We start from the raw sequence: 24,055 nt of genomic DNA on the forward strand, positions 1-24,055 counted from the left end.
GGGCCCGGGGGCGTGGTCGAGGCCTCCGGACCACGCCCCCGGGACCGGAGGACAGAGCGGGGCTGCCGGCGACGTGCGCAAAGGTAAGGGGGGGGTTTAGATAGGGCCGGTGAAGGGAGGGGAAGGTGGGGGGAGGGCGAAGAAAAGTTCCCTCAGAGGCCGCTCCGAAATCGGAGCGGCCTCTGAGGGAACAGGCAGGCCGCGCTGGGCTCGGCGCGCGCAGGTTGCACAAATGTGCACCCCCTTGCGCGCGCCGACCCCGGATTTTATAGGCTACGCGCGTATCTTATAAAATCTGGTGTACTTTTGTTCGCGCCGGTGGCGCGAACAAAAGTACCGGCACGCGTATTGTTTTAAAATCCGCCCCTTAGTGTAGATGGGTTCAAAAAAGGTTTGGATAAGTTCTTGGAGGAGAAGTCCATTAATGGCTATTAATCAATTATACTTAGGGAATAGCCACTGCTATTAATTGCATCAGTAGCATGGGTTCTTCTTAGTGTTTGGGTAATTGCCAGGTTCTTGTGACCTGGTTTTGGCCTCTGTTGGAAACAGGATGCTGGGCTTGATGGACCCTTGGTCTGACCCAGCATGGCAATTTCTTATGTTCTTATGTTCTTAAGAAAACATACAGAAAAAACGGACTCTCCAAAATACCCAAGGGCGGGCATCTGGACTGATCCTTGGTACTACAGGAACGAAAATTAGCAGGTAAGAACCAGTTTTCCTTTCCCTGTACGTACCAGGATCAGTCCAGACTGCTGGGATGTACCAGAGCTGCCCTAATTGGGGTGGGATCTGGAGAGTCCCGCACGAAGAACACTGCTGCCAAAACAGTCGACCTCCGGATCCCGGACGTCCACACGATGATGTTTCGCAAAAGTATGCAAGGATTGCCAAGTGGCTGCTCTACAAATCTCCTGCGGCGAGACCGGCTGGCTCTCCGCCCAAGAGGCCGCTTGAGACCTGGTAGAGTGCGCTTTCAAGCCTTCTGGTATGGCCCGCCCAACGCAAAGATAAGTGGAGGAAATGGCCTCCTTCAACCACCTAGCAACCGTAGCTTTGGATGCCTTGTGTCCCTGACTAGGACAAGTCGATAAGACAAACAAATGATCTGATAATCGAAAAGCATTTGTCACCTCTAGATAGTGAAGGAGAACCAGGCGCACATCCAACTTATGCAGATCCTTATCCGTCGCAGAAGTCGGATCCAAATTCGGGAAGGCCGGTAACTCTACAGTCTGATCGACATGAAAAGCGATACCACCTTGGGCAAGAAGGAGGGAACGGTCCGCAGCGAAACTCCGGAATCTGAAATACGAAGATACGGATCCCGACACGACAAAGCTTGAAGCTCTGAAATTCGTCGTGCGGAGGTAATGGCTACCAAAAAAACAGTTTTGAATGACAAATCCTTCAACGTAGCCCACCGGAGGGGCTCAAAAGGAAGACCACATAAGCCCTTAAGAACTAAATTCAAGCTCCAGGCAGGACAAATTTGTCATACTGGCGGGCGCAAATGCTTGGCCCCCTTCAAAAAACGGGACACATCTGGATGAGCTGCCAGCGAAAAGCCATCAATCTTGCCCCGCAGGCAACCCAGTGCCGCGACCTGCACCCGGAGAGAACTGCAAGCTAGACCTTTCTTCAGTCCCTCCTGCAGGAAGGATAGGATGTGTGCCACCGAAGCCAGACATGGGGGGACGTTCAAACCTTGGCACCAAGAGTCAAAAACTCTCCAAACACGAATATAGGCCAATGACGTGGACAATTTCCGTGCTTGCAAGAGGGTAGAAATAACCAAATCCAAATATCCCCTCTTCCTCAATTGCCTCCTCTCATAAGCCAGGCTGCTAGACAAAAGCGATCCGCTCAATCTAAAAATACTGGACCTTGTCGAAGAAGATTCGGAAGGTGGGTGAGATGCACCGGACCGTCGATCGCCAACGAGATCAGATCCGCAAACCATGGCCTTCGGGGCCACTCTGGGGCTACCAGAATGACAGACCTCACGTGGTTCTCTATCCGATGCATGATCTTGCCCACTAGTGGCCAAGGCGGAAACACATACAGTAGTATGCCGCGAGGCCACGGAAGAACAAGAGCATCTACTCCTTCCGACCCGTGGTCTCTCCGAAAAAAACCGGGGTGCCTTTGCATTTGTCCGAATTGCCATCAGGTCGAGGTGTGGAACCCCCCAACGACGAGTGATCAGCCGGAAAGCTGCGTCGGACAATTTCCACTCGCCGGGATCTAGATGCTGACGGCTGAGAAAGTCTGCCTGCAGATTGTCCACCCCGGCTATGTGTGAGGCCGCCAACCGGACTAGATATCGCTCTGCCCACGTCATGAGCCTTTCGGCCTCCCAGGCCACCAACCGGCTCCTGGTTCCCCCTTGGCGGTTTATGTAGGCTACCGTCGTCGCATTGTCTGACAAGACTCGCTCCGCACACTGGGCTACCAGAGGGAATACCGCCCTGGTTTCCAATCGATTGATTGACCACGTCGCCTGATAACTTGTCCAACGACCCTGAGCGGATTGTGACTGGAAAACTGCTCCCCAACCAGTGAAGTTAGCGTGTGGCACATTTAAAACTAATCGGAGAAAGTTCTTTTTCACTCAACGAACAATTAAACTCTGGAATTTGTTGCCAGAGGATGTGATTAGTGCAGTTAGTATAGCTGTGTTTAAAAAAGGATTGGATAAGCATTTGAATGCTATGCTGGCAGGTGTTAACGCTAGAAGTGCACCGCACAGCTTTGCCGATTCAAATATAATATGACTGATCAAAAAGACGCTGAAAACATATAGAAGGTTCGGTTATACCTGAAGGTCCCTGAGGAAGGCGTGACACACTCCGAAACACCAAGGTGTCGGAGACTACACTTCAGGACTATTTACCACCTTTTCCTGCGTTCAACAAAGAAAAAGATAAGTGCACACACTAGCGATATCAATTACACAGTGATTGTGCCATATCTATAGCGCTGGTCAGCGCATACACAAGTGTTACAGCAACCCATGATTATATCAGCCCAGAATAATACAGGCTTCACCAAATAAGCCACAAATTTACTGAGGCTATTTATGAAGGTTGCATAACACAATTTTATAAGAGTTTCTTTTCCAGCTGAATATCTATATTGTAACTGGATTCTTCTTTTCAGCTGCAACTACGGGTTTCTACTGTATACTCCTTTAAATTTAATGCAGGAACCTTTGTGAGGCACTTAAGGCTCTCCAACCTCCGAGGATCCAGGAGACCATATACTGTACAGAGAAGCTAGTAATAGTGTAATTTGGCATGGAGGGACAGGATCCTGGCACTGCTTCCTGTTCTGGACAAATCTCAAACCAGCTCGCTCCTGTTTCCACATTGTAGATTGTACAGGGGTATGCTGGGATTTGAAGTCCCTTGTACTGCCTTAGAGCCATGCAGGGCTTTTGTGAACCATGGCTGACTCTTGCCAACAGAAGTTCTCATGGAGTAAGGATCCACTGCTTTTTATGTGCTCAACTTTAGAAAATTTACCTGTGAGAACTCCCACAGCAGTGATCGTCACTGGGATCTGGCACAGACACAGTCCCCATCAGAAGACAGGCATGAAAGAGCATCAGCTCCCTTCCTTCCTAGCAGCTCTCTCTTCTCTCTGCCGCTCCTTTTAACTCACTCTCCATGGTACTTCCATTCCTGCATCTCTGGGCTCTCCATCCCTCTCTCTGCTCTGTATCTCAGTCTCTCCTCCTTTCTATGCCTCCCAGCCTCACTCCCTCTGCGCTCTCTCCCCCTGCTCTCCATCCCTCACTCTGCTCTGTATCCCACTCTCTCCTCTCTCCCTACTTTCTACGCCCCACAGACTCTAATCCCATCTCTGTCATGCTCACCGTGCCACGGCGACCTCTCCTCACATTCACAGCTCTAATCCCATCTCTGTCACTCTCACCGTGTCACCCAGACCTCTCCTCACATTCACAGCTCTAATCCCATCTCTGTCACTCTCACCGTGCTACTGCGACCTCTCCTCACATGCACAGCTCCAATCCCATCTCTCACTCTCACTGTACCACCGCGACCTCTCATCACATTCACAGCTCTAATCTCATGTCACTCGCCGTGCCACCGCGACCTCTCCTCACATGCACAGCTCCAATCCCATCTCTCACTCTCACCGTACCACCGCGACCTCTCATCACATTCACAGCTCTAATCCCATCTCTGTCACTCTCACTGTGCTACCGCTGCCTTTCCTCACATTCACAGCTCCAATCCCATCTCTGTCACTTTCACCGTGCTACTGCGACCTCTCCTCACATGCACAGCTCCAATCCCATCTCTCACTCTCACTGTACCACCGCGACCTCTCATCACATTCACAGCTCTAATCTCATGTCATTCGCCGTGCCACCGCGACCTCTCCTCACATGCACAGCTCCAATCCCATCTCTCACTCTCACCGTACCACCGCGACCTCTCATCACATTCACAGTTCTAATCCCATCTCTGTCACTCATTGTGCCACCGCGACCTCTCCTCACATTCAGAGCTCTAATCCCATCTCTGTCACTCTCACCGTGTCACTCAGACCTCTCCTCACATTCACAGCTCTAATCTCATGTCACTCGCCGTGCCACCGCGACCTCTCCTCACATGCACAGCTCCAATCCCATCTCTCTCTCACCGTACCACCGCGACCTCTCATCACATTCACAGCTCTAATCCCATCTCTGTCACTCTCACCGTGCTACTGCGACCTCTCCTCACATTCACAGCTCTAATCTCATGTCACTCGCCGTGCCACAGCGACCTCTCCTCACATGCACAGCTCCAATCCCATCTCTCTCTCACCGTACCACCGCGACCTCTCATCACATTCACAGCTCTAATCCCATCTCTGTCACTCTCATCGTGCCACCGCGACCTCTCCTCACATTCACAGGTCTAATCCCATCTCTGTCACTCTCACCGTGCTACTGCGACCTCTCCTCACATTCACAGCTCTAATCCCATCTCTGTCACTCTCACCGTGCCAATGCGACCTCTGCTCACATTCACAGCTCTAAACCCATCTGCCACTCTCACCGTGCCAACGTGACCTATCCTCACATTCACAGCTCTAATCTCATGTCACTCACCGTGCCACCGCGACCTCTCCTCACATGCACAGCTCCAATCCCATCTCTCACTCTCACCGTACCACCGCGACCTCTCCTCACATTCACAGCTCTAATCCCATCTCTGTCACTCTCACAGTGCCACCGCGACCTCTCCTCACATTCACAGCTCTAATCCCATCTCTGTCACTCTCACAGTGCCACCGCGACCTCTCCTCCCATTCACAGCTCTAATCTCATCTCTGTCACTCTCATCATGTCACCGAGACCCCTCCTCACATTCACAGGCTTTAATCTCTCTCTTGTCACTCTCTTAGAGCCACCTGATACTTATGCTATTTTCTTTTCATGTCTCCTAAATGATTTTTAAATTGTGATTCTTTAATTGCTGCAATAGTACATTTCCTTCACTAGATGAGCCCAGCTCTAGAAATCCCATCACATATTACATACAATAAATCTGATCTTTACAGCTCACATGCAGCACTCTTTAATCCATCAAACGCTTTCATGCAGATCTGCACATTAATCATCTCCCAGACCTCACATCACAGCCCCGAGCCTGGCTCTCTCATTCCCATTCTCAGACTGGGCGGATTCTCAGAGCTCCGGCATTTTTACCTCCTTTGTTGAGACCTGGACTGAAAAAGGGCCGGAGCGTCTCAGTGAAGGTGTGGGTGAAGGTGAAGAGATGAGATTTCTCATCTGCATTGTAAAATGAGACCTTTCCTGCCCTGTAGTCCAGGAAGATCCCCACTACCCGGGGTCTCACTCTCAGGCGGAGTCGGGACCAGGAGGAGGTGCAGGCCTCGTATTCTCCATCCCTCAGCCACACTGCCCAGTATCCATCCTCAGGTGATAGTGTGATCCCTCCCTTCCTGCTCAAAGAATCTTTACAAACCCCCAAATCCCACTCAGTCTTGTCTCCCACCTCCACCTCCCAGTAATGTCTCCCCGAGGTGAAGCCCTCACGCCCCAGCACAGAGACACAAGGATCAAATCTCTGGGGAGTGTCAGGCAGGTTCTGTCTTGTGCTTCCGAGTTTGACGCTTTTCCCATCCTCAGACAGGATGAGCTCAGGATGAGCAGTCTCAGGATCCAGAGTCACATCCACTGCAGGGAGGAGACACATTAATAAACATGAGCACACACTTCTCATTGGCTCCTCACACACCCACCTCGAACCCTCATTCAATGCTTCCTCACTCACGTTCATTAAGAGAAGCTCTACTATTGGCTATCACTCACTGACAGATTTGCAGAAAACAACACTCTTATTGGCAAATAGATCTGTCCTCCATCCTATTGGTCTCACAGCTCTGCTGAGTGACTGCATGAAAGAAAGATTCTAATTGGCTCATTCATGCCCAGGCTGCATAAAACAAGTTTCCTCATTGGCTCCCCATAGCACAGTGCAATAAGCTCAGCCTCTTACTGATCCCTGTAGGGCTGCAGTGCTCCTGTAACTGAGTGATTAGCAATGGGCTCCACTGTGCAATTAATTACCCAGGCTCATTGCCCAGTGGATTTCTTTTTAAACTTTTTCATCTTCAGAGGAGCCCTGAGCAACTCCTGTAATCCTGGAGCTCTTCAACAATAAAGGAAGGATAGATCCAGTTTTAGTCACTCACTGCAGAATCTGAACAGAATGCAAAGCTCGGGATGTGTCTATCTGTAACTGATGCCACCAAGCAATTAGTAAAGATCATCAGTAATCAGTGAGTTTCCAAAGAAAGGATTATATCACCTAAGGGGTGAACCCACCCTGAGCTTTGTAGGTCATTTTCCCTCTGCAGTAACTGATTCTATAGAAAAAGAATTTTAACCTGGGAATAACAAGACAACCACATGCAGCTGAGCTGAAGAGGTTGGATTTGTGAACCCTCAGGGCCCTATTGCTGGGCTGAAGGGACTCTACAATGAAAGAAGTCTCCATAATGTAGGTACACAGGCTGCAGCCTCCTCATGCTCTGTGAGAGCAATCCCTGAACATTATCCAGGAACCCTGTCTGAGTGTATTGTGACCATTAGCTTTACTTTGAAATTAAAATCATTTCCCATTTCGTCAAAAGAAGTCAGAAGGGCAGACATTTCCTGGTTTTATAGACTTGCATTTAGGCCCAGCGTGCCGATTCTGAAGGCAGCAAATAATCAGGCTGAAGAGGAGCCTGCTCCTGTTTGCTTTAGGGAGGGACCCTGCAGTGACACGCTATCCTCTCCCACCTCCAGCAGGTCCTGCCTCTGGGCACCAAAATCTGGCCCTGGTTTCAGGCTGCAGTATTCAGCCAGTAACATAACCCCACATACTGTGGCCCTGTCTCTTTCATTTCTCAGGGCTCTGTCTGTGACCATAAAAACCTGGAACTGCTGTTTCTGTAAGGGAAACAGGAGCCTTTCCAAAGCAGAGATGCACTTTAAATAGTTTTGGTTTTTTTATAAATGTAAGAGAGAGAAACAGAAGAAAGCTTACCTAGTTCTGCAGAAAGTTTGCCTAAAAGAAAATGAAAAGATAAACAATTAAACTGAGAAATGGTAAAAATTTAAAATGAAGCTTTATTTTTGCAATAGACTTACAGCCTGATATTCAGCTGCGGGGAGTGTGCTGAACTTACCCAGATAAGTCTCTATAACACCACTAAAATCCATCCCTTCCTTTCTGAGCACGCTACCAAATGCTCAGCGTCTCTTATCACCTCCTCCTCAGACATCTACAACTTGCTTTCTGCAGACCTCCCGCTCTACTGCAATCTATTCCAAATTCAGCTGCACCTCTTCTCCTCCTTCAGTGCTGCAATGCACATCTAACCCCTCTTCTCAAGCTGCTACATCGCCTCCCTGTCTGCTTCTCTTACTCGCCTGTAAATGCACTCGCTCTGCAGCTCCTCACTACCTGTCTTCTCCTCTCTCTCCCTGCATCCTTCCTCATAAAGCCCATTCATCGGTCAGGTCACTCTGATCTGTGCCCTTCTCCTCCACCACAACTCCACCGTGCTGCACCGAATGACTGGAATAGGTTTCCCGAGCCTGTCCATTATGCTCCCTCTCTGGCCATGTTCAAATCCAGTTTAAAAAACTCACATTTCTGAAGCTGCTTACTTAAGCCAGGGCTTCCCAAACTGTGGGTCGGGACCCCAGCACCTTCAGCTGTGGTCACAAGTGCCTCAAATGCACCAGCAGCAGCAGCAGCAGCACTATTAGTAGTGGGAGTCAGCGTAGGGCCTGTGAGCTTGCTCGTGCTCACAGGCCCTGTGGGGGCACTGCCCTTGCATGAGTTTCCGTGGTAACAGGAAGCCCTGCACAAGAGGGGACAGGGCCGCTGCAGAGCCTCTGAGCCTGCACTAACCCACAGGCCCTGTGCTGCTGCTACTGCTTGCAGATCACTGTCAGACCTGGGAGCAGCCATGAGGGGAGGGGAGGGGAGGGCAGGGCTGAGTGTGTATGGATCAGTGCAGATTACCACTGCTCCTCTCTCCTCACCCACCACTGAACCTGCCCTCTCGTCCCACCCGTTGTCAGCCACCTTTTGGCCCAGGCCCAAAGGAAAATGTTGCAGCTGAGCCTGGCCAGGGGATGGTTGCAGGAGGGTCTATTTGAAAGGAGGGATGAGATGCAGGAGAGGTTAGAGGGTTGGATAAGGTGGAAGGTGAGGGGTAATGACAGAAGATGAACCGAGAGATGTAAAAGGAGTTGGAGTGTGGCTGAGGGCAATGTAAGGAAAGGCAGGAGGGGAGGAGATGAGGATGGGAGGTGAGAGAGGGAATGCAGGATTAGTGAGAAGGGATGGAGAATGGGGTGAGAGGGAAGGGATGACAGAGGATCAGTCGAGGGTTATAAGAACATCTTGCAGAGGGGATGTGAAGATGGATGGAGGGGGTGAGAGAGAGGAGAAGAGGCTGGGAGGTGAGAAAGGGAATGGGGGATTGGGTGAGAGGGAAGAGGATGGGATGGGCTAAGGAGGTGAGAGGAGTGGAGGTAGAAAAAGGGGCTCAGCTTGAATACCAGAAGGGTGAGAAGGAATGATTGAAGGAGGGGGACCAGACCCCTGGGAATTAGTTTGGGTCATTCTCTGGGGTCATGTGAATTTTCAAATGCTAAAATGGGGTCACATTGGCAATAGGTTTGGGAAGCCCTGCCCTGATAGTCAGTGAGTGGCGTTACGTTTCTGGGGAACTTAGCCGGATAAGTAGCAATATTCAGCCTTATCCATTTAAGATAACCAGATAAGTCAGGCTTGGACCATAGCAGGTCTAAAGTTAGCCGGAGAAGCTTATCCTGCTTACTTTAATACTTATCTGAATATCCAGAGTAAGTGAGCTGGATAAGTCTTCTCCGGCTAACTCGCAGAGCTGGATATATTTTAATATTGGGCCTCCCCTAAATTTTAAAGCACTACTAGACATTCAGCTCCACCGAATCACAACTGCCCGCTAGCCCTGAGAATGAAACGGCTCTTTACCTCGGTGTTTGGCGAGCACATCTTTCAGAACAAAATACTGCCGGAGGAAGCTGAGGTGGGAACATGTTCCCTCTCCCACAGGAGCAGCCTCTGGTGTTGGAAACTTCATGGCCTGCCACCTGAGATTAAGAGAGAGACGGGGATTATTCTGGGAGTCTGGGACAGAGATCTTCTAACCGTGCGCTGGGGAAAGGGAGGAGAAGTTCTGCTGATTGCTGACAGAAGGAGAAAACAGAAAATATTCTCCCACAATGCTGCCCTTATTCCTTCATTTAATGATTTATATTTACTCTTCACCGCTCTGAACGAGGGATGAAGAACTCGCTGGAACTGAGGGTCTCATAATCCAGGATCCTTCGGTTTTCTGGCAATTAAGGTGAAGACTATTCCGACTCTCCCAATCTAAGACCTTATTCAAGACAGCATTCAGTTGGGCCAATGACGTTTTCCAATCCTTCCCCAATGGATGCAGCAATGGACACTGTCTGCATGCACAGATTAACTCCCTTTCAGCTCTCACAGCAATAAGGTCAGAGGACAAACAGAGATGTTAAAAAGGGCAGGAGACAACACCACTCATCTTCTAAGGAGGAGAGGTCCTGACTCCTGCCCTAACAAAAAGAACAAAGCCATCATAAGCTCTGTCTGCAATGCCCAGTCCTGCCGTCAGTCTCAGAGAGCTCCATGATCAGGGGCATTCAGTGCAGGTAATAATTTATAATAAGCTCCGCCTGCAATGCCCAGTCCTGCCCGTCAGTCTCAGAGAGCTCCATGATCAGGGGCATTCAGTGCTGGTAATAATTTATAATAAGCTCCGCCTGCAATGCCCAGTCCTGCCCGTCAGTCTCAGAGAGCTCCATGATCAGGGGCATTCAGTGCTGGTAATAATTTATAATAAGCTCCGCCTGCAATGCCCAGTCCTGCCCGTCAGTCTCAGAGAGCTCCATGATCAGGGCATTCAGTGCAGGTAATAATTTATAATAAGCTCCACCTGCAATGCCCAGTCCTGCCCGTCAGTCTCAGAGAGCTCCATGATCAGAGCATTCAGTGCTGGTAATAATTTATAATAAGCTCCGCCTGCAATGCCCAGTCCTGCCCGTCAGTCTCAGAGAGCTCCATGATCAGAGGCATTCAGTGCAGGTAATAATTTATAATAAGCTCCGCCTGCAATGCCCAGTCCTGCCCGTCAGTCTCAGAGAGCGCCATGATCAGGGGCATTCACTCTCCACGAGTTTTCTCTCTCTAATGTTATGGAGAGTGAGGATAGTGGGTTGAGGTGAATAGGAAAGTGGGTGAGACCCCAGCACAAGGAGTGTGAGATTCAGGTCTTTGTCCCATCCTCCGCTCACCGACTGGGGAGGGGCAGGTCCCACAGTGCATTACAGAGCTGCTATTTCAAACAGAATGAGAGCAATCAGAAAAGAGCCGTACCTGCTCAGGGTGGCCTTTGCATCCTGAAGAGAAAAGAGAAAGAGATTATTACCGTTTATATTATATGGATTATACAGCATTCATTATAAACACTACAACTTCAGGCACACGGCTCTGCGCAGCCTAGTTCCAGGTTGTTTGCTGAGAGAAAATAAGTATTGTTTCCATTTCATCCTGCTACACCAGTCCAGTCGAGACAAGTGGGTTATGTCCCCCTGCCAGCAGATGGAGACAGAGCGCACAGCTTGCCTTTGTGACATTATCGCCACTTTACGGAGGAGGATCAGCATAGTGAAAAGCCAGTAATCTCTGCCCCCAGCAGATGGTGGTGCAGCAGGATTTCTCCAGGCACTGATGGATTCTCGGGCCTGCTCCCTGGTTTGCACAGGACTGCGAGCCCATTGAAGGTGTCTTGGGGCAGGCTCCTGCTACACCAGGAGAGCGAGGCCATCCTGCGGGTTCCCAGTCCCAGAGGGGACATGGTAGAGCCTGGGGGGAGAGAGACTTCCCATAGAAAAATACCCAGGGAAGCTTTAAGGCAGAATCTTCAGCTTTACAATGAGGATGCTCACTGCCCGCATGCCCTCCTCCATTCTCTGCTCCAGAACTGGTTAAAGCAAAGAAAGAAATGGGGCTTTTTAATCAGAGCAAGTACATCCAGACTTCGGGTAAGTACCCGCTGGGGGACTTTGTTTTTCAGCCGGATTCGAGCGTGTGAAAATTTGAGCATGGCTGCTGGGCCTGCAGTGGCAGATGGACCGAATCTACCGTGGGAATGCACATGTCATTTGAAGGCTATTTCTAGTGGATCCCCCAAGGAATTTGAGCTTTTCTCTTGCTGCGAGGAAGGAGCCATGGCCTGCACCACGAGAAGCGGCTTATCACTGAAAGGGGGATTTCAGACTCCCTCCAGCTCTGGTTCCCTTGAAGGCTGCAGTTTTCAAAGAGTTTCCTTTCTGTCAGACTCTGGTTTCTAAACAATTTCTTTGGATCTCTTTCTATCTTTCAACTGGCTTTCAGTGACTTGCAGAAGCCTGAGGCCATGGGGAGGCCTTCCATTGGCTCGGTTTCACTTACAGATCCCAGTCAGGCAATCAGGTTCCCTTTAAGTAGAAGCAAATAAAACTTGCTGTGGTTTTCGGTTTGTTTGCCTGGGAGGAGCCTGAGCTTCAGCCTGATTCAGTTATCTGTTTTTCTTAGTGGTGCCCTCAGTGGAAAGTGTGGTTATTCACCTTTTATCATGAGGATGACAGCATGGCTTTAGTTGAACAGGCGCTCTCTTTGCTTCGGGTAGCAGAGGCTAGGATTGAGGCCTGGTTGGGGTCCTATTATTACAGTGGCTCATACGTCCACTCATTTGAAGGAATTGGTGCTTGGGATGTTGTTCCCAAGGAGTGGCTTGTCAGGTGTAACTTTGGCAACTTGTGCATTCTTTCTCAGGAAGCAGCTCAGTGCTTATTCTAGAAGCCCTGGTTAAAAATTCTCTCTCTCAGCGGCTAGTAGGCATACCCCTGTACCAATAGACAGCGCTGTTCTCCTGGGAGTCCTCAGGATGGGCAGACTGAGCTCCCAGTAATCCTTGTGCTTTTCTTCAGTCCAAATTTATTTTGTGGCAGGCTAATGCCATGAGCGCTTTTCCGCAGATGAGGTGTTTCACATGACATTGGCATTCTTTTTGGATGTCCTTTATGAATTTTCAGTGGTTTCAGCCTGAGTGTCCAGAGTACTTCTCTGGTTCTGCAACCGGAGGGTAGCTCTTGGTTTAAATATTGACTGCGCAAGCTCCCTGTTCTAGAAACTGTCTATTTGGGAAAGAGCTGAAGCTGCTGGTCAAGAATTATGGAGGTATAAAGCTGCTAAGGCTTCCTAGGTTCAGGTGGATTGTCCTCATATTCCTTCCTAGCTAAGGGTAAGAATCAGTCTTTTGTGGTTTGAAAAAGGGGAAGGGCCTGGTTCCGCCAGTTCCTCTGTATCCATTCTCACTTCACAGTTAGGTGCAGCCAGTTCATTTCCTGGGACCTCTGGTAGACTCTGGCTTGCAACATTTTAGGACTGCGCTTGCCGCCTTGTCCACAGCAGTTGGGAATGGAGGGTAAATGCCAGTGACCCTAAGCAGAATGTGCATCATGAACCTGAGGCCTACTGCTATGCACACAGACTGAGTAAACATACAGGCCTAATGCAATGCAGACATGGAGTTTGTAGCCATCTGATGATTTTGGCAACTTTATATGAGACTGCTTTTCACACAGAGGAGAAAAGAAGGAAAATTGGTTCTTACCTGCTAATTTTCGTTCCTGTAGTACCAACGGATCAGTCTAGACCGCTGGGTTATGCCTCCCTTCCAGCAGATGGAGTCAGAGAACAAACTGAAAAGGCACCCCCTGATAACCCAGTGTGCCATCTGTGATCCTTCAGTATAATCAATATCCAAGCAGAAAGAAAACACAATGTAACCACTTAACAATTTAACAGCCAATGACTAGACCAAAAAACCAATAACAAATGGTCCCAACTTGTTGAACTATGCAGCTGTAAGGAGTATAGATTCTTAAATTCCTTACTAACTAACCAACATCTTCGCATCTTCAAATCTCCTGTGCAGGAAGAAAAAAGAAAGAAAACCAACAGACTTACCAGACTATCTGGGCGGGCGTCTGGACTGATCCGTGGTACTACAGGAACGAAAATTAGCAGCTAGGAACCAATTTTCCTTTCCCTGTACGTACCCGGATCAGTCCAGACTGCTGGGATGTACCCAAACCGCCTCAACTAGGGTGGAACCTGGTAAGTCCCGCTCGGAGCACTCCGCTACCAAAACAATCGGTATCCGGAGCTCGGACGTCCAAACGATAATGCTGAGCAAATGTGTGCAAAGATTTCCAAGTCGCCGCTCGACAAATCTCCTGAGGAGAAACACATTGACTCTCTGCCCGTCTGAGATCTGATAGAATGTGCTTTAAGACCCTCCGGTACCTGTCGGCCCTTACAGATGTACACCGATGCAATGGATTCTTTTAACCAGCGAGCAATAGTAGCCTTGGATGCATTCTGTCCCTTCTTAGGACCACTCCATAATACAAAAAGATGATCTGACAAACGAAAGGCATTAGTCACTTCCAAATATCTGAGAAGAATCCGACGAACGTCCAATTTTCGCAACTTCTGAGCTTGAGGAGAATCGCGATCCAAATCCGAAAAGGACGGTAACTCCACGGACTGATTCATATGAAAGGCCTACACCACCTTCGGAAGGAAGGACGGCACCGTTCGAAGCTAAACGCCGGAGTTTGAGAACCGTAGAAACGGCTCCTGGCAAGACAACGCTTGAATCTCTGATATCCGCCTTGCCAAACAAATAGCTACGAGAAACACCATTTTAAGTGTCAAATCCTTCAGCGTAGCCCTCTTAAGAGGCTCAAAGGGCATGTTGCATAGCGCCCATAGGACCAGGTTCAAACTCCACGAGGAGCAGACAGGTCGTACTGGTGGGTTCAAATGTTTGGCTCCCTTCAGAAAACGTGCCAAATCCGGATGATCCGCAAGGGAAGTGCCGTCCACTGTACCTCGCAAGCAGCCCAAAGCCGCTACCTGAACACGAAGCGAACTGTACGCTAAACCTTTCTTCAGGCCTTTCTGTAAGAACGCGAGAATGTGAACTACTGTGGCCCTTCGCGGGGAAACCTGAAAACCGCCACACCAGGAATCAAAAACCTTCCAAACCCGTGCACAAGTAAGCGACGTGGAAGTCTTAGGAGCGCGAAGCAGAGTAGAAATCACCGCCTCAGGGTACCCTTTTTTCCTCAGCTGGCTCCTCTCATAAGCCAAGCCGCTAGACAGAAGCGATCCGCCTGATCAAAAAATACTGGACCCTGACGGAGAAGGTTCGGAAGGTGCCCGAGACGCAAGGGACCGTCGACCGCCAAGTTGATTAGGTCCGCGAACCACGGTCTCCGCGGCCACTCTGGAGCTACAAGAACTACCTGTCCGCAGTGCGACTCTATTCATCTGAGCACTTTGCCCACCAGAGGCCAAGGAGAAAACACATAGAGAAGCACGTCGCTGGGCCAGGGAAGGACTAGAGCATCTACCCCTTCTGCTCCGTGCTCTCTTCTGTGGCTAAAAAACCATACCGCTTTTGCGTTCAATCGTGTCGCCATCAAGTCGAGGTGGGGAACACCCCACCGCTGGATCAAGAGCTGCATTGCCTCCTCGGATAGCTCCCACTCCCCAAGGTCTAACTGTTGACGACTGAGAAAGTCTGCTTGGACGTTGTCGACCTCGGCTATGTGAGATGCTGCCAGATGACGCAGATTGCGCTTCACCCATACCATAAGCTTGTTCGCTTCGACGGCCACCAGCCGACTCCGTGTTCCTCTCTGTCGGTTGATGTAGGCCACCGTGGTGGCATTGTTGGATAGGATCCTTACCGACTGATGGCGGACCAGGGGAAGAGAGCTGCGCAATGCCAGACGAACCGCTCTGGTTTCCAAACGATTGATGAACCACTTTGACTCTGGAACTGACCACTGACCTTGAGCAGAGTGCAACTGGCAAACTACTCCCCCAATCAGAAAGGTTGGCATCCGTTGTCACAATCAGCCACTGTGGATTCTCCAAATCCATCCCCTGCTGTAAGTGCTCCGGTACTAGCCACCACTGGGGACTGCTCCTGGCTGGATCCAGGAGAGACAATTGAAGGTAAAACTCCTCGGTCTTGGGATCCCAGCAGGAAAGCAAGGCCCTCTGTAAAGGCCGCCCATGAGACCAATTCCAGAGTAGAAGCCATAGAACCAAGAACTTGTAAATAGTCCCAAACAATGGGCAATGGGAGAGCCAGCTGCCGCCGAACCTGAGACATCAGCTTGGCCATTCTCTGCACGGGAAAGAAAACCTTGCCCACCACCGTGTCGAATCGGGCTCCTAGAAATTCCAACTCTTGTGACGGAACCAGCTGGCTCTTGGGAAGGTGGACCACCCAGCCGAGTGACTGAACCCGCAGCAACACCAACTGAACTGCCTGTTCGCAGAGGTGTTGTGTCTTCGCCTGAATGAGCCAGTCGTCCAAATAGGGATGAACCAGAATTCCCTCTTTACGCAGAGACGCTGCTACCACTAACATGACCTTGGTGAATACACGTGGCGCCGTTGCCAGACCGAACGGTAGCGCTTGAAACTGGTAATCTTCTCCTAGCACCATGAACCGGAGAAACCTTTGATGATGCTCCTGTATGCCGATGTGCAGATAAGCCTCTGTCAGATCCAAAGAGGCCAAATATTCTCCTTTGTGTATGGCCGCAATGACGGATCTCAAGGTTTCCATGCGAAAACGGGGAACCCGAAGGGCTCGTTGACCTTCTTCAAGTCCAGGATGGGACGGAATGAGCCCTCTGTTTTGGGAACTACAAAGTAAATGGAATACCTGCCTGTCTGGAACTCCCCCGGCGGGACTGGAATGATCGCTCCCAGGTCCTTTAAATGAGCCAGGGTCTGGCGTATCACTTGCCTTTTCACTCAAGACCCGCAAGGAGACACCAAGAAAAGGTCCCGCAGTGGGAGAGCAAAATCTAAAGCGTAACCTTGACTTACAATGTCTAAGACCCATTGATCCGACGTGATCTTGAGCCATTCCTCTCGAAAAAGAGAGAGACGGCTCCCTATCACCGGAATGGAGGAATGGGCCGGCGCACCTTCATTGTGCCAACTTAGTGTTGGAGAATCCCTGGGAAGTTCCATCTCGGGGAGGCCTCCTGCCTCGAAAGGAACGTGCCCAAGTTCGCGACCTCGACGGAGCCTGCCGAGAAGGAAAGGGCAGAGCCCTAGCTGAGCGAAAATGCTGCTGGCATTGGAAACAACCCCTATAGGAATTGAAAGGACGAATAGACCTGGGCTTGTCCTCCGGCAATTTGTAAATCTTGTTCTCCCCCAAATCCTTGATAAGCTGTTCCAGATTGTCTCCAAATAGAAGCTTTCCTTTAAAAGGGAAGGATCCCAACTGAGATTTGGAAGAAGAATCTGCTGACCAATGGCACAGCCAAAATAATCTCCTCGCTGCCACCACGGAGAACATTGCTCGGGAGAAGGTGCTCAGGAGATCATATAGAGCATCCACCATATAAGAGACGGCTGCTTCCAGGCAGTCTGCCTGTTCCGCCTCTGCCAGGGGTAGCTCCTGTGCTGTAAGCATTTGCTGAATCCATCGAAGGGTGGCTCTGCAAGAAACTACTGCAGACCGCCGCCCTAACTCCGAGAGCCGACACTTCAAAAAATCTTTTAACAAGGATCTCAAGTTTTCTGACTTGCAGATCTTTGAGGGCAGTGCCGCCCGTCACTGGAATGGTAGTGTGCTTGGCAATGGCCGCTATGGCGGAATCTACTTTAGGAATCTTAAGAAGGTCCAAATATTCATCTGGAAGTGGGTAGAGCTTCTCCATGGCTCAGCAGGAACATCCCAGTCCCGAGTCATGAGCTGCAAGAGGCTTGGGTGGAATGGAAAAGATCGAGGAAGAGCGCAAAAACCAGACAACATCGGATCCTCCAGGTGTCGATCAGTCACTGATTGTGGAACTGGCAAATCCAGCTCCGTAAGCACATGTCGAATTAGAGGATCTAGCTCTTCCCTCCTAAACAGGCGAAGCACCCGCGGATCATCCCCTTCAACCGGAGTGGCAGAATCCACGTCATCGCCCAGATCCTGATCTGGGTCCTGGGGCACGGGGTCAGCCAACAGATCTGGCAGTGTCCCTGCATCAGGGACTGGCCGAGGTAACGGAGCCCAAGGTGCCTCCTGAGGGTCAGCACACCTGGGTCTCTTCGATGGTGGAGGTTGCTGTGAAATATCAGCCTCTGCCTCCATATAAGCTTTGTGTAAGAGCAGCACAAATTGTGATGAAAAAGGGTGCTGTCGTTTTAAGGGCCCCCCCCCCCCGGTCGGAGCGGAGGAAGGGGGAGGCGGCGGAGGCTCGCATGCGTCATCGGGAGGTGGTACAGGGCTTAAACGAGGAGGTGGAGGAAAGTCTCCTCCATCGGAGCCCTGAATATCCTCTGAGTGAGAATCACTCAAAATGGCCGCCGTTCCCGCGCTTCGCGGGGATGGAGCCGGCTAACAGGAAACATCCAGCCCCCGTTTGGCAATCCCTCGCGGCCGCAGGAGAGCTCTGCTGCCTGGCAGAGGCAGCTGAGAAGGGCCCTCGCCCCCAGGCAAGCAGCGCGAACACAATCCGTCGCGGGATAGTCGGGCTGCCGACTCTCCACATGCCGAGCACTGCACTCCCTGCGGCATGGCAGATAGCACCGCGAAAAAATTAACTGCCTGGGTAGAAGTCCACCCCTTCTGGAGGCCCGGGAAGGAAGCAGGCTGTCTCGTTTTTTTGGGGGGTTTTTTTTAAACGAGCAGGGGAATGGAAACGTCCCTGAACACAGAGGAATGAAATTTCTCTGACACATAGGGGAGAGGGACCGGCCCACCGGTAAATCTCCCCTACTCACCGGGCTGCCACTGATTCTCCAGGTAAATAAGCTGAAAGGCCACAAGGCTCAGCTATGCCTGCATTGAGAAGAAAACTGTATACTGCAAGTAAATAGGAGAATCTAAACTACCTAGCACTGAAAAAGTCTTTTTTTTTTTATACTCACTACCCTGTTGATCTAGTCATTAGGCCACCAAAGTATAGAAAGAAAGTACTCTTGAATAAATAAGAATTAATTTAGTAAGACCAGGACCACAGGTTATGCTGTCTTCCACCTGCTGGAGTCAGAGAAATACTGAAGGATCACAGATGGCACACTGGGTTATCAGGGGGTGCCTTTTCAGTTTGTTCTCTGACTCCACCTGCTGGAAGGGAGGCATAACCCAGCAGTCTGGACTGATCCGGGTACGTACAGGGAACTGTGTTTGTTTCTTCATATCAGAAAATTGCTATGGCCTCCTAAATGAGAACCTTGGACCAGAACTGAGAACATGTCCTTGGTAAAACTTTGTATCCACCCTGAGACCAGCTACGATATGGGTATTCTTCTAACACCTATTTTGCTGATGGACTCTAATGAGTATATGAGAATCTTCGTATCTATCGGGACCCAGAAGTCATCATTTGCATCCCACCAATGCTGTGTCTATAGGAGGTGGCAATATACAATCTGGATCAACGTTGGACCCTTATGAAACTGAATATTCAAGAGAGACTCAGTTACTCAGACAGACTTGGATGTCTGATATTATCTAAATGGACATTATCCTGGGGACATTATCCCAAACAGCCTTTGCTAAGGGCTTTTCCACAGATTCCCCAAGCTCTGCCAAGAGAGCTTTGTTAACAGCACTGCTGCAGTAAACCTGCAAGCTAAACTGAGTTTTAGGTACTCAGTGCTGTCTGCTCCGTAACCAAGAAGCAGCTGTTCTTGCTAAATACTCCCTTGAAAGACTTTTGGCCAATTTAGCCCTTTTCTGCTGTCACATCTCATGGATATGTCTGTGAGACTTTTAGGTTTTATCTGTCATCCACTAAAAGGGATTTCGTTGGATTAACCCTTTAGTGTCCAGGCAGACTCCTGGTCTTCTGCAGTACCATAGAAGGTGAGAACATTGGTTTAATTACCTTTCAGTTGGACTAATCTAGTTTGTCAATTGCTTAATTTTTACGTGCAAAGTTGAGCTTAACAATAACATTTATTTTCTGCTTATCTTAAATGACAGTGTAAAACTAAAACTGTAACAAACAAAAACCAAAGAGAGAAAAGAAATAATTGTACCATAAACATTGTTTTACCATATGCTGCTAATAAATTAATTGACTACCTCACAAAAAGTGTCTTTACCTGCTCCCTAAAACTAATGAATTCATATCATACGGTTATTGGTTAAAACTGATAATCTAAACCATTTCTAAAAACTCATCCACTCCATAGCCACCTGAGTCTTTCATCCTGCAATGATGTCTGCAGTGCGATTCTCTTTACTAACTTGGACTAGCAGTGAGGAGAGAGGGGAGCAGCAGCAGAGGGAAGGATTTAGCGACTGCCTGCTGGGTCTCAGGAATGACGGAGGGGCAGGAGGTGAGCGAGCATCCTTCCTGCCAAACCCCCACGGAAAGGAGTAGGTAGGGGCAGGTTTCTGACCCCAGAATCTATTTGGAGATGGGCAGAAGGACCTGGGGAGCTCCTGGACTCTTGCAGCATATTGTGCAGAGGTCCCTTGGATCAGTGATAGAAGTTTGGTTTGTATTTTGTTTTTTGGGGGGGGGGGGGTGGTTTGGCATAATTTCTTTCAAAATAAAAAGGCAAAGAAAACCAATAAAAATTCATTGTGTTTTGTTCTGAAACGAAATGAAATAGGAAATGTCAGCGACATTTCCTATTGCATTTCAAACAAATGCACGTCCCTAATGCAAATCGGGCAAAGTGGGGCCCAGTCCATACTGGAGTCTGGGGATTTGTAATTCCGTCTCACCTTCAGTAACTCCGCGGCGGGCTGCTGGCACTTCTCCTCTATCTCTGAGATCAGTTTCTGGAGAGAGGAGCTTTGCTCTTCTAGCTGGCTCACATTATCCCTGATTTTCTTTATAATCTCCTTCTCTTCCTCTTCCAGCCTTGAGAGATGGATCCGCTGCTCCTCATTCAGGAACTGGTGCAGCTCCTCAAACTCAGACAGGATTTTCCCTCTCTTGATCGCTGTCTCACACTACATTCAACAGATAAGAGCAAAGAGAGAAAAATAATCACCGACACTGACAATATTTTTTATTGCATGCAACAGTGAAGCCTGTCCCTGCAATAAAGAGAGACACAGTCTGTGCCGAGTGCCTCACGGTCCTCGGCCTGCGGAGAGCTGGCTTCGCGGCTCTTCCGCACAGGCCTGTGTTCCCGGTGCCTCCCTGGTGAGGAGGGGACATTGGGCATGGACAGGGGAACAGCGGCTAAGACCCGCAGTGCGGGCGAACAGTCAGACAGGCAAGAGATTGCGGAAACAGCGGCCATTTTAAGTTCTTTTGCTGCCGCATCGGATAGAGCAGCAGGGGGAGGGGATCTCACCCTTCTCCTGCTGATTTGAGCCCTGGGTGTCCTCAGGGCTCGTTTCCGGATTGCTTTGATGATGACCCCGAACCCCTGGTAGGGGATGTTAGGGGCCAACCTGCCTTTACTGTGGACTTTGTGCTATTGATGCACAAAGCCTATCTGGCGAGCCAGTCTCAGCAGGGCAGGGTATCACTGTGCAGGCCAACGGACAGTCCTCCGACCTCAAAGGTCCCCAGGTTGCTGGAGCCACAGGAGGCAGTTAGGCTTTGGAAGATCCGGGGCCCCTGTGAACCCCCTCGGGGGGATTCGGGCTCCTTAGAACATCCAGGGCCTGATACTTCCGTGCCTCGCCCCCCCCCCCTTCACCGGGGTTGATCAGGGTGAGGATCCAGAGAAGGCCTTGCCGTTGGATGGCGACAATCCGAGGGTCGTTCGCTTATTTCAGAGGGATGAGCTTGACCCGCTAATTCCACGTCCTAGCCGAGCTGGGGATTTCGCTTCCTCAGGATGTCCCAGGCCACGATACAGTGGCCGTGGGACCCTGTTCTGGCCAGGCTGCGTGGTCCAGCTACGACGTTCTCCTTTCATCCTATGCTCCAACAACTGATGATCCGAGAGTGGGATACTCCGGAATCGAGCCTGCAAGTGGGACGAGCTATGGACAAGCTCTATCCGCTGCCTGAGGACTCCCTGGAACTCCTGAAGGTTCCTAAGGTGGACGCTTCGGTGTCAGCTGTCACCAAAAGGACAACTATTTTGGTGGCAGGAGCAGCGGCTCTTAAGGATATTCAGGATAGAAAGCGCGAGGTCCATCTCAAAAGAATCTTCAAGGTGTCGGCACTCAGTGTTAGGGCTGCTGTCTGCAGTAGTCTTATGCAGTGAGCTAGCCTGAGGCGGGTTCAACAACTCCTCCATGCTAGAGATCTTTCTCCTCAGGAGGCGGAGCATTTCGAGGCAGCAGTGGTGTTTGGCACAGATGCCTTATATTGCAGTACAGTACGGAAGTCATTAAGGTGTAGGAGTGGTCTGAGTTTCTTAAGGGTATTTAGTTTAAAATAGCAATCTTTCATCGTAGAGCCAATGAATTTTTTTAGGTTGAAGTGGTTATCAATGATGATACCAAGGTCTCGTACTTGCTGTGAGAAGGTAATTGCTTGGGGTTTTGTGGTGGCACGATGTTAATAAGTTCTGTTTTTGAGGTATTAAGGGCCAGGTTCAGGCTGGTGAGGAGGCTGTTGATCGATGATAGGGCGTTTTCCCAGGTTATGAGGGTGTTGGTTAAGGAGTCTGTGATGGGGATGAGGATTTGGACGTCGTCCGCATAAACAAAGTATGTGAGGCCTAAATCTGAGAGAAGTTGACAGAGTGGCAGCAAGTAGATATTGAAGAGGGTAGAGGAGAGGGCAGAGCCTTGAAGAACACCCCTGGATAGGTGTATAGGTTTTGATTCTTCGTTGTCTATTCTAACCTTGTATATTCTGTTGTTTAGATAGGATTCAAACCAGTGTAGGGGGGTTCCAGTGATGCCTATTTCTTTGAGATGGGTAAGGAGGATGTTGTGGTTTACGGTGTCAAAGGCAGAGGATATGTCAAGTAGGGCGAGTAAGTATGATTGTCCTTTGTCGAAACCTTTTAGAATGACATCGGTGAGGGAAAATAGGAGTGTCTCGGTATTGAAGAATCTATGGAAGCCGAATTGAGAAGGGAAGAGGATATTATGTTTTTCCAAGTGGTCTGAAAGTGACCTCCTCCGTACCTCGGCCAGAAGGCTCTTGTGGCTGCGCAATTGGTCTGCCGATGTTTCTTCTAAGTCTCAGCTGGGGGCGCTCCCCTTTAAGGGCCAATTCCTGTTTTGGGAGGACGTGGAGCAACTGATCAAGTCCTTAGGTGAGATTAAGGTGCATAAGCTCCCTGAGGACAAGCCTAGGGGACATAGGAGTTTTCTCCCTCCCCGCTCTCGCTTTCAGGGTCAGAGATGTTTCCGTCAGAGCAGGGCACTCCCCTTGGGACAGAGGCAATCAGCGGGGAGATCTCAATCTTTGTCTCACTACTTTCGAAGACGCAAATCGAACTGTGACGGAGTCAATCAAGGATCTTTGGGACCCAAATCCTCTCAATGAGATAACACCAACCCATTCCTCCGTTCCAATCACAGGTGGATGGCTGTCCCTGTTTTATGAGGAGTGGGTCAAAATAACATCGGACCAGTGGGTTCTAAACATCAAAGAACACAGCTATGCTTTAGAATTTGTTCGGCTTCTGCGTGACCTGTTTCTGATCTCTCCCTGCGCGTCACCGGTAAAGAAGCAGATTATGAATCAGACCCTTAACCAGCTGGAAGGTCTTAGAGTCATCATTCCTGTTACCCCAGACAATTGGTTTTATCACTGCTTGCTTTAAACCTTGAGGTGTGATTCCTTCTGACAGGGATGTGATTGTTGGAGTGATAACTTGGTGAACTTGTTTTAATGAACTTGCTGGTATAGGGTCACGTGGGTGAGTGGCAGGTTTAATTATATTGATGATTGGACTAGTTTTCAGTTTTGATATTCTGTCAAATGTGGACCATTTGGCTGTGTCCTTTCAGCCTTCAGGTGTGTTTGTTGTGGAACAGACTGTGAATTGTTTTTTCAGCTTATCGATTTTGTCTAAGAGTGCAGTGGCACATTCATTGCAAGAGGCCTTTGCAAAGTTATAGTTTCTTGATATGTACCTTGTTGGGTCTTTAATTAGATGTTACTGTCTTGAAGAGAAGTTTAGAATTAAATATAGCCCTGTGAATCTGTTTGGCATAGTAATCTTTTTTGGCTTTATTGGTTAGTGTTCAGTATTTTGCAAGGCAAGATTTGTATTTTCCTAGAGATTCAGTAGAACGACATTTCCGCCATTGTTTCTCTAGTTTCCTAAGGTTCTGTTTTGTGGTTCTTAGTTCATCATTGTACCAGGGTTTCTTTTGTTTGGAGTTATTGTTATCATTGTTAATGGTTTTCATCTGAACAGGGCTTAGGTTTTCAGCTCTGTCATTGACTATGCTGTCCCAGGAG

General features: G+C 49.5%; 1 protein-coding gene across 1 annotated transcript in view; it reads right to left on the minus strand.

Moving 5' to 3' along the window:
* Positions 1 to 516: 516 nt before the first annotated feature.
* LOC115080636 (E3 ubiquitin-protein ligase TRIM39-like) overlaps positions 517 to 24,055 on the minus strand; it is a 32,556-nt gene continuing 9,017 nt past the window's right edge. Inside the window, exons 3-7 of the mRNA XM_029584943.1 lie at positions 20,446 to 20,676; positions 10,998 to 11,020; positions 9,567 to 9,685; positions 7,581 to 7,601; positions 517 to 6,223 (exon numbers count right to left, since the gene is read on the minus strand). Of these exons, the coding sequence (XP_029440803.1) occupies positions 5,694 to 6,223; positions 7,581 to 7,601; positions 9,567 to 9,685; positions 10,998 to 11,020; positions 20,446 to 20,676 (924 nt within the window). The 3' untranslated portion in view covers positions 517 to 5,693. The remainder of the gene's footprint in view (positions 6,224 to 7,580; positions 7,602 to 9,566; positions 9,686 to 10,997; positions 11,021 to 20,445; positions 20,677 to 24,055) is intronic.

Source organism: Rhinatrema bivittatum, chromosome 19, assembly GCF_901001135.1.
Source record: "Rhinatrema bivittatum chromosome 19, aRhiBiv1.1, whole genome shotgun sequence".
NCBI classification, from domain to species: Eukaryota; Metazoa; Chordata; class Amphibia; order Gymnophiona; family Rhinatrematidae; genus Rhinatrema; species Rhinatrema bivittatum.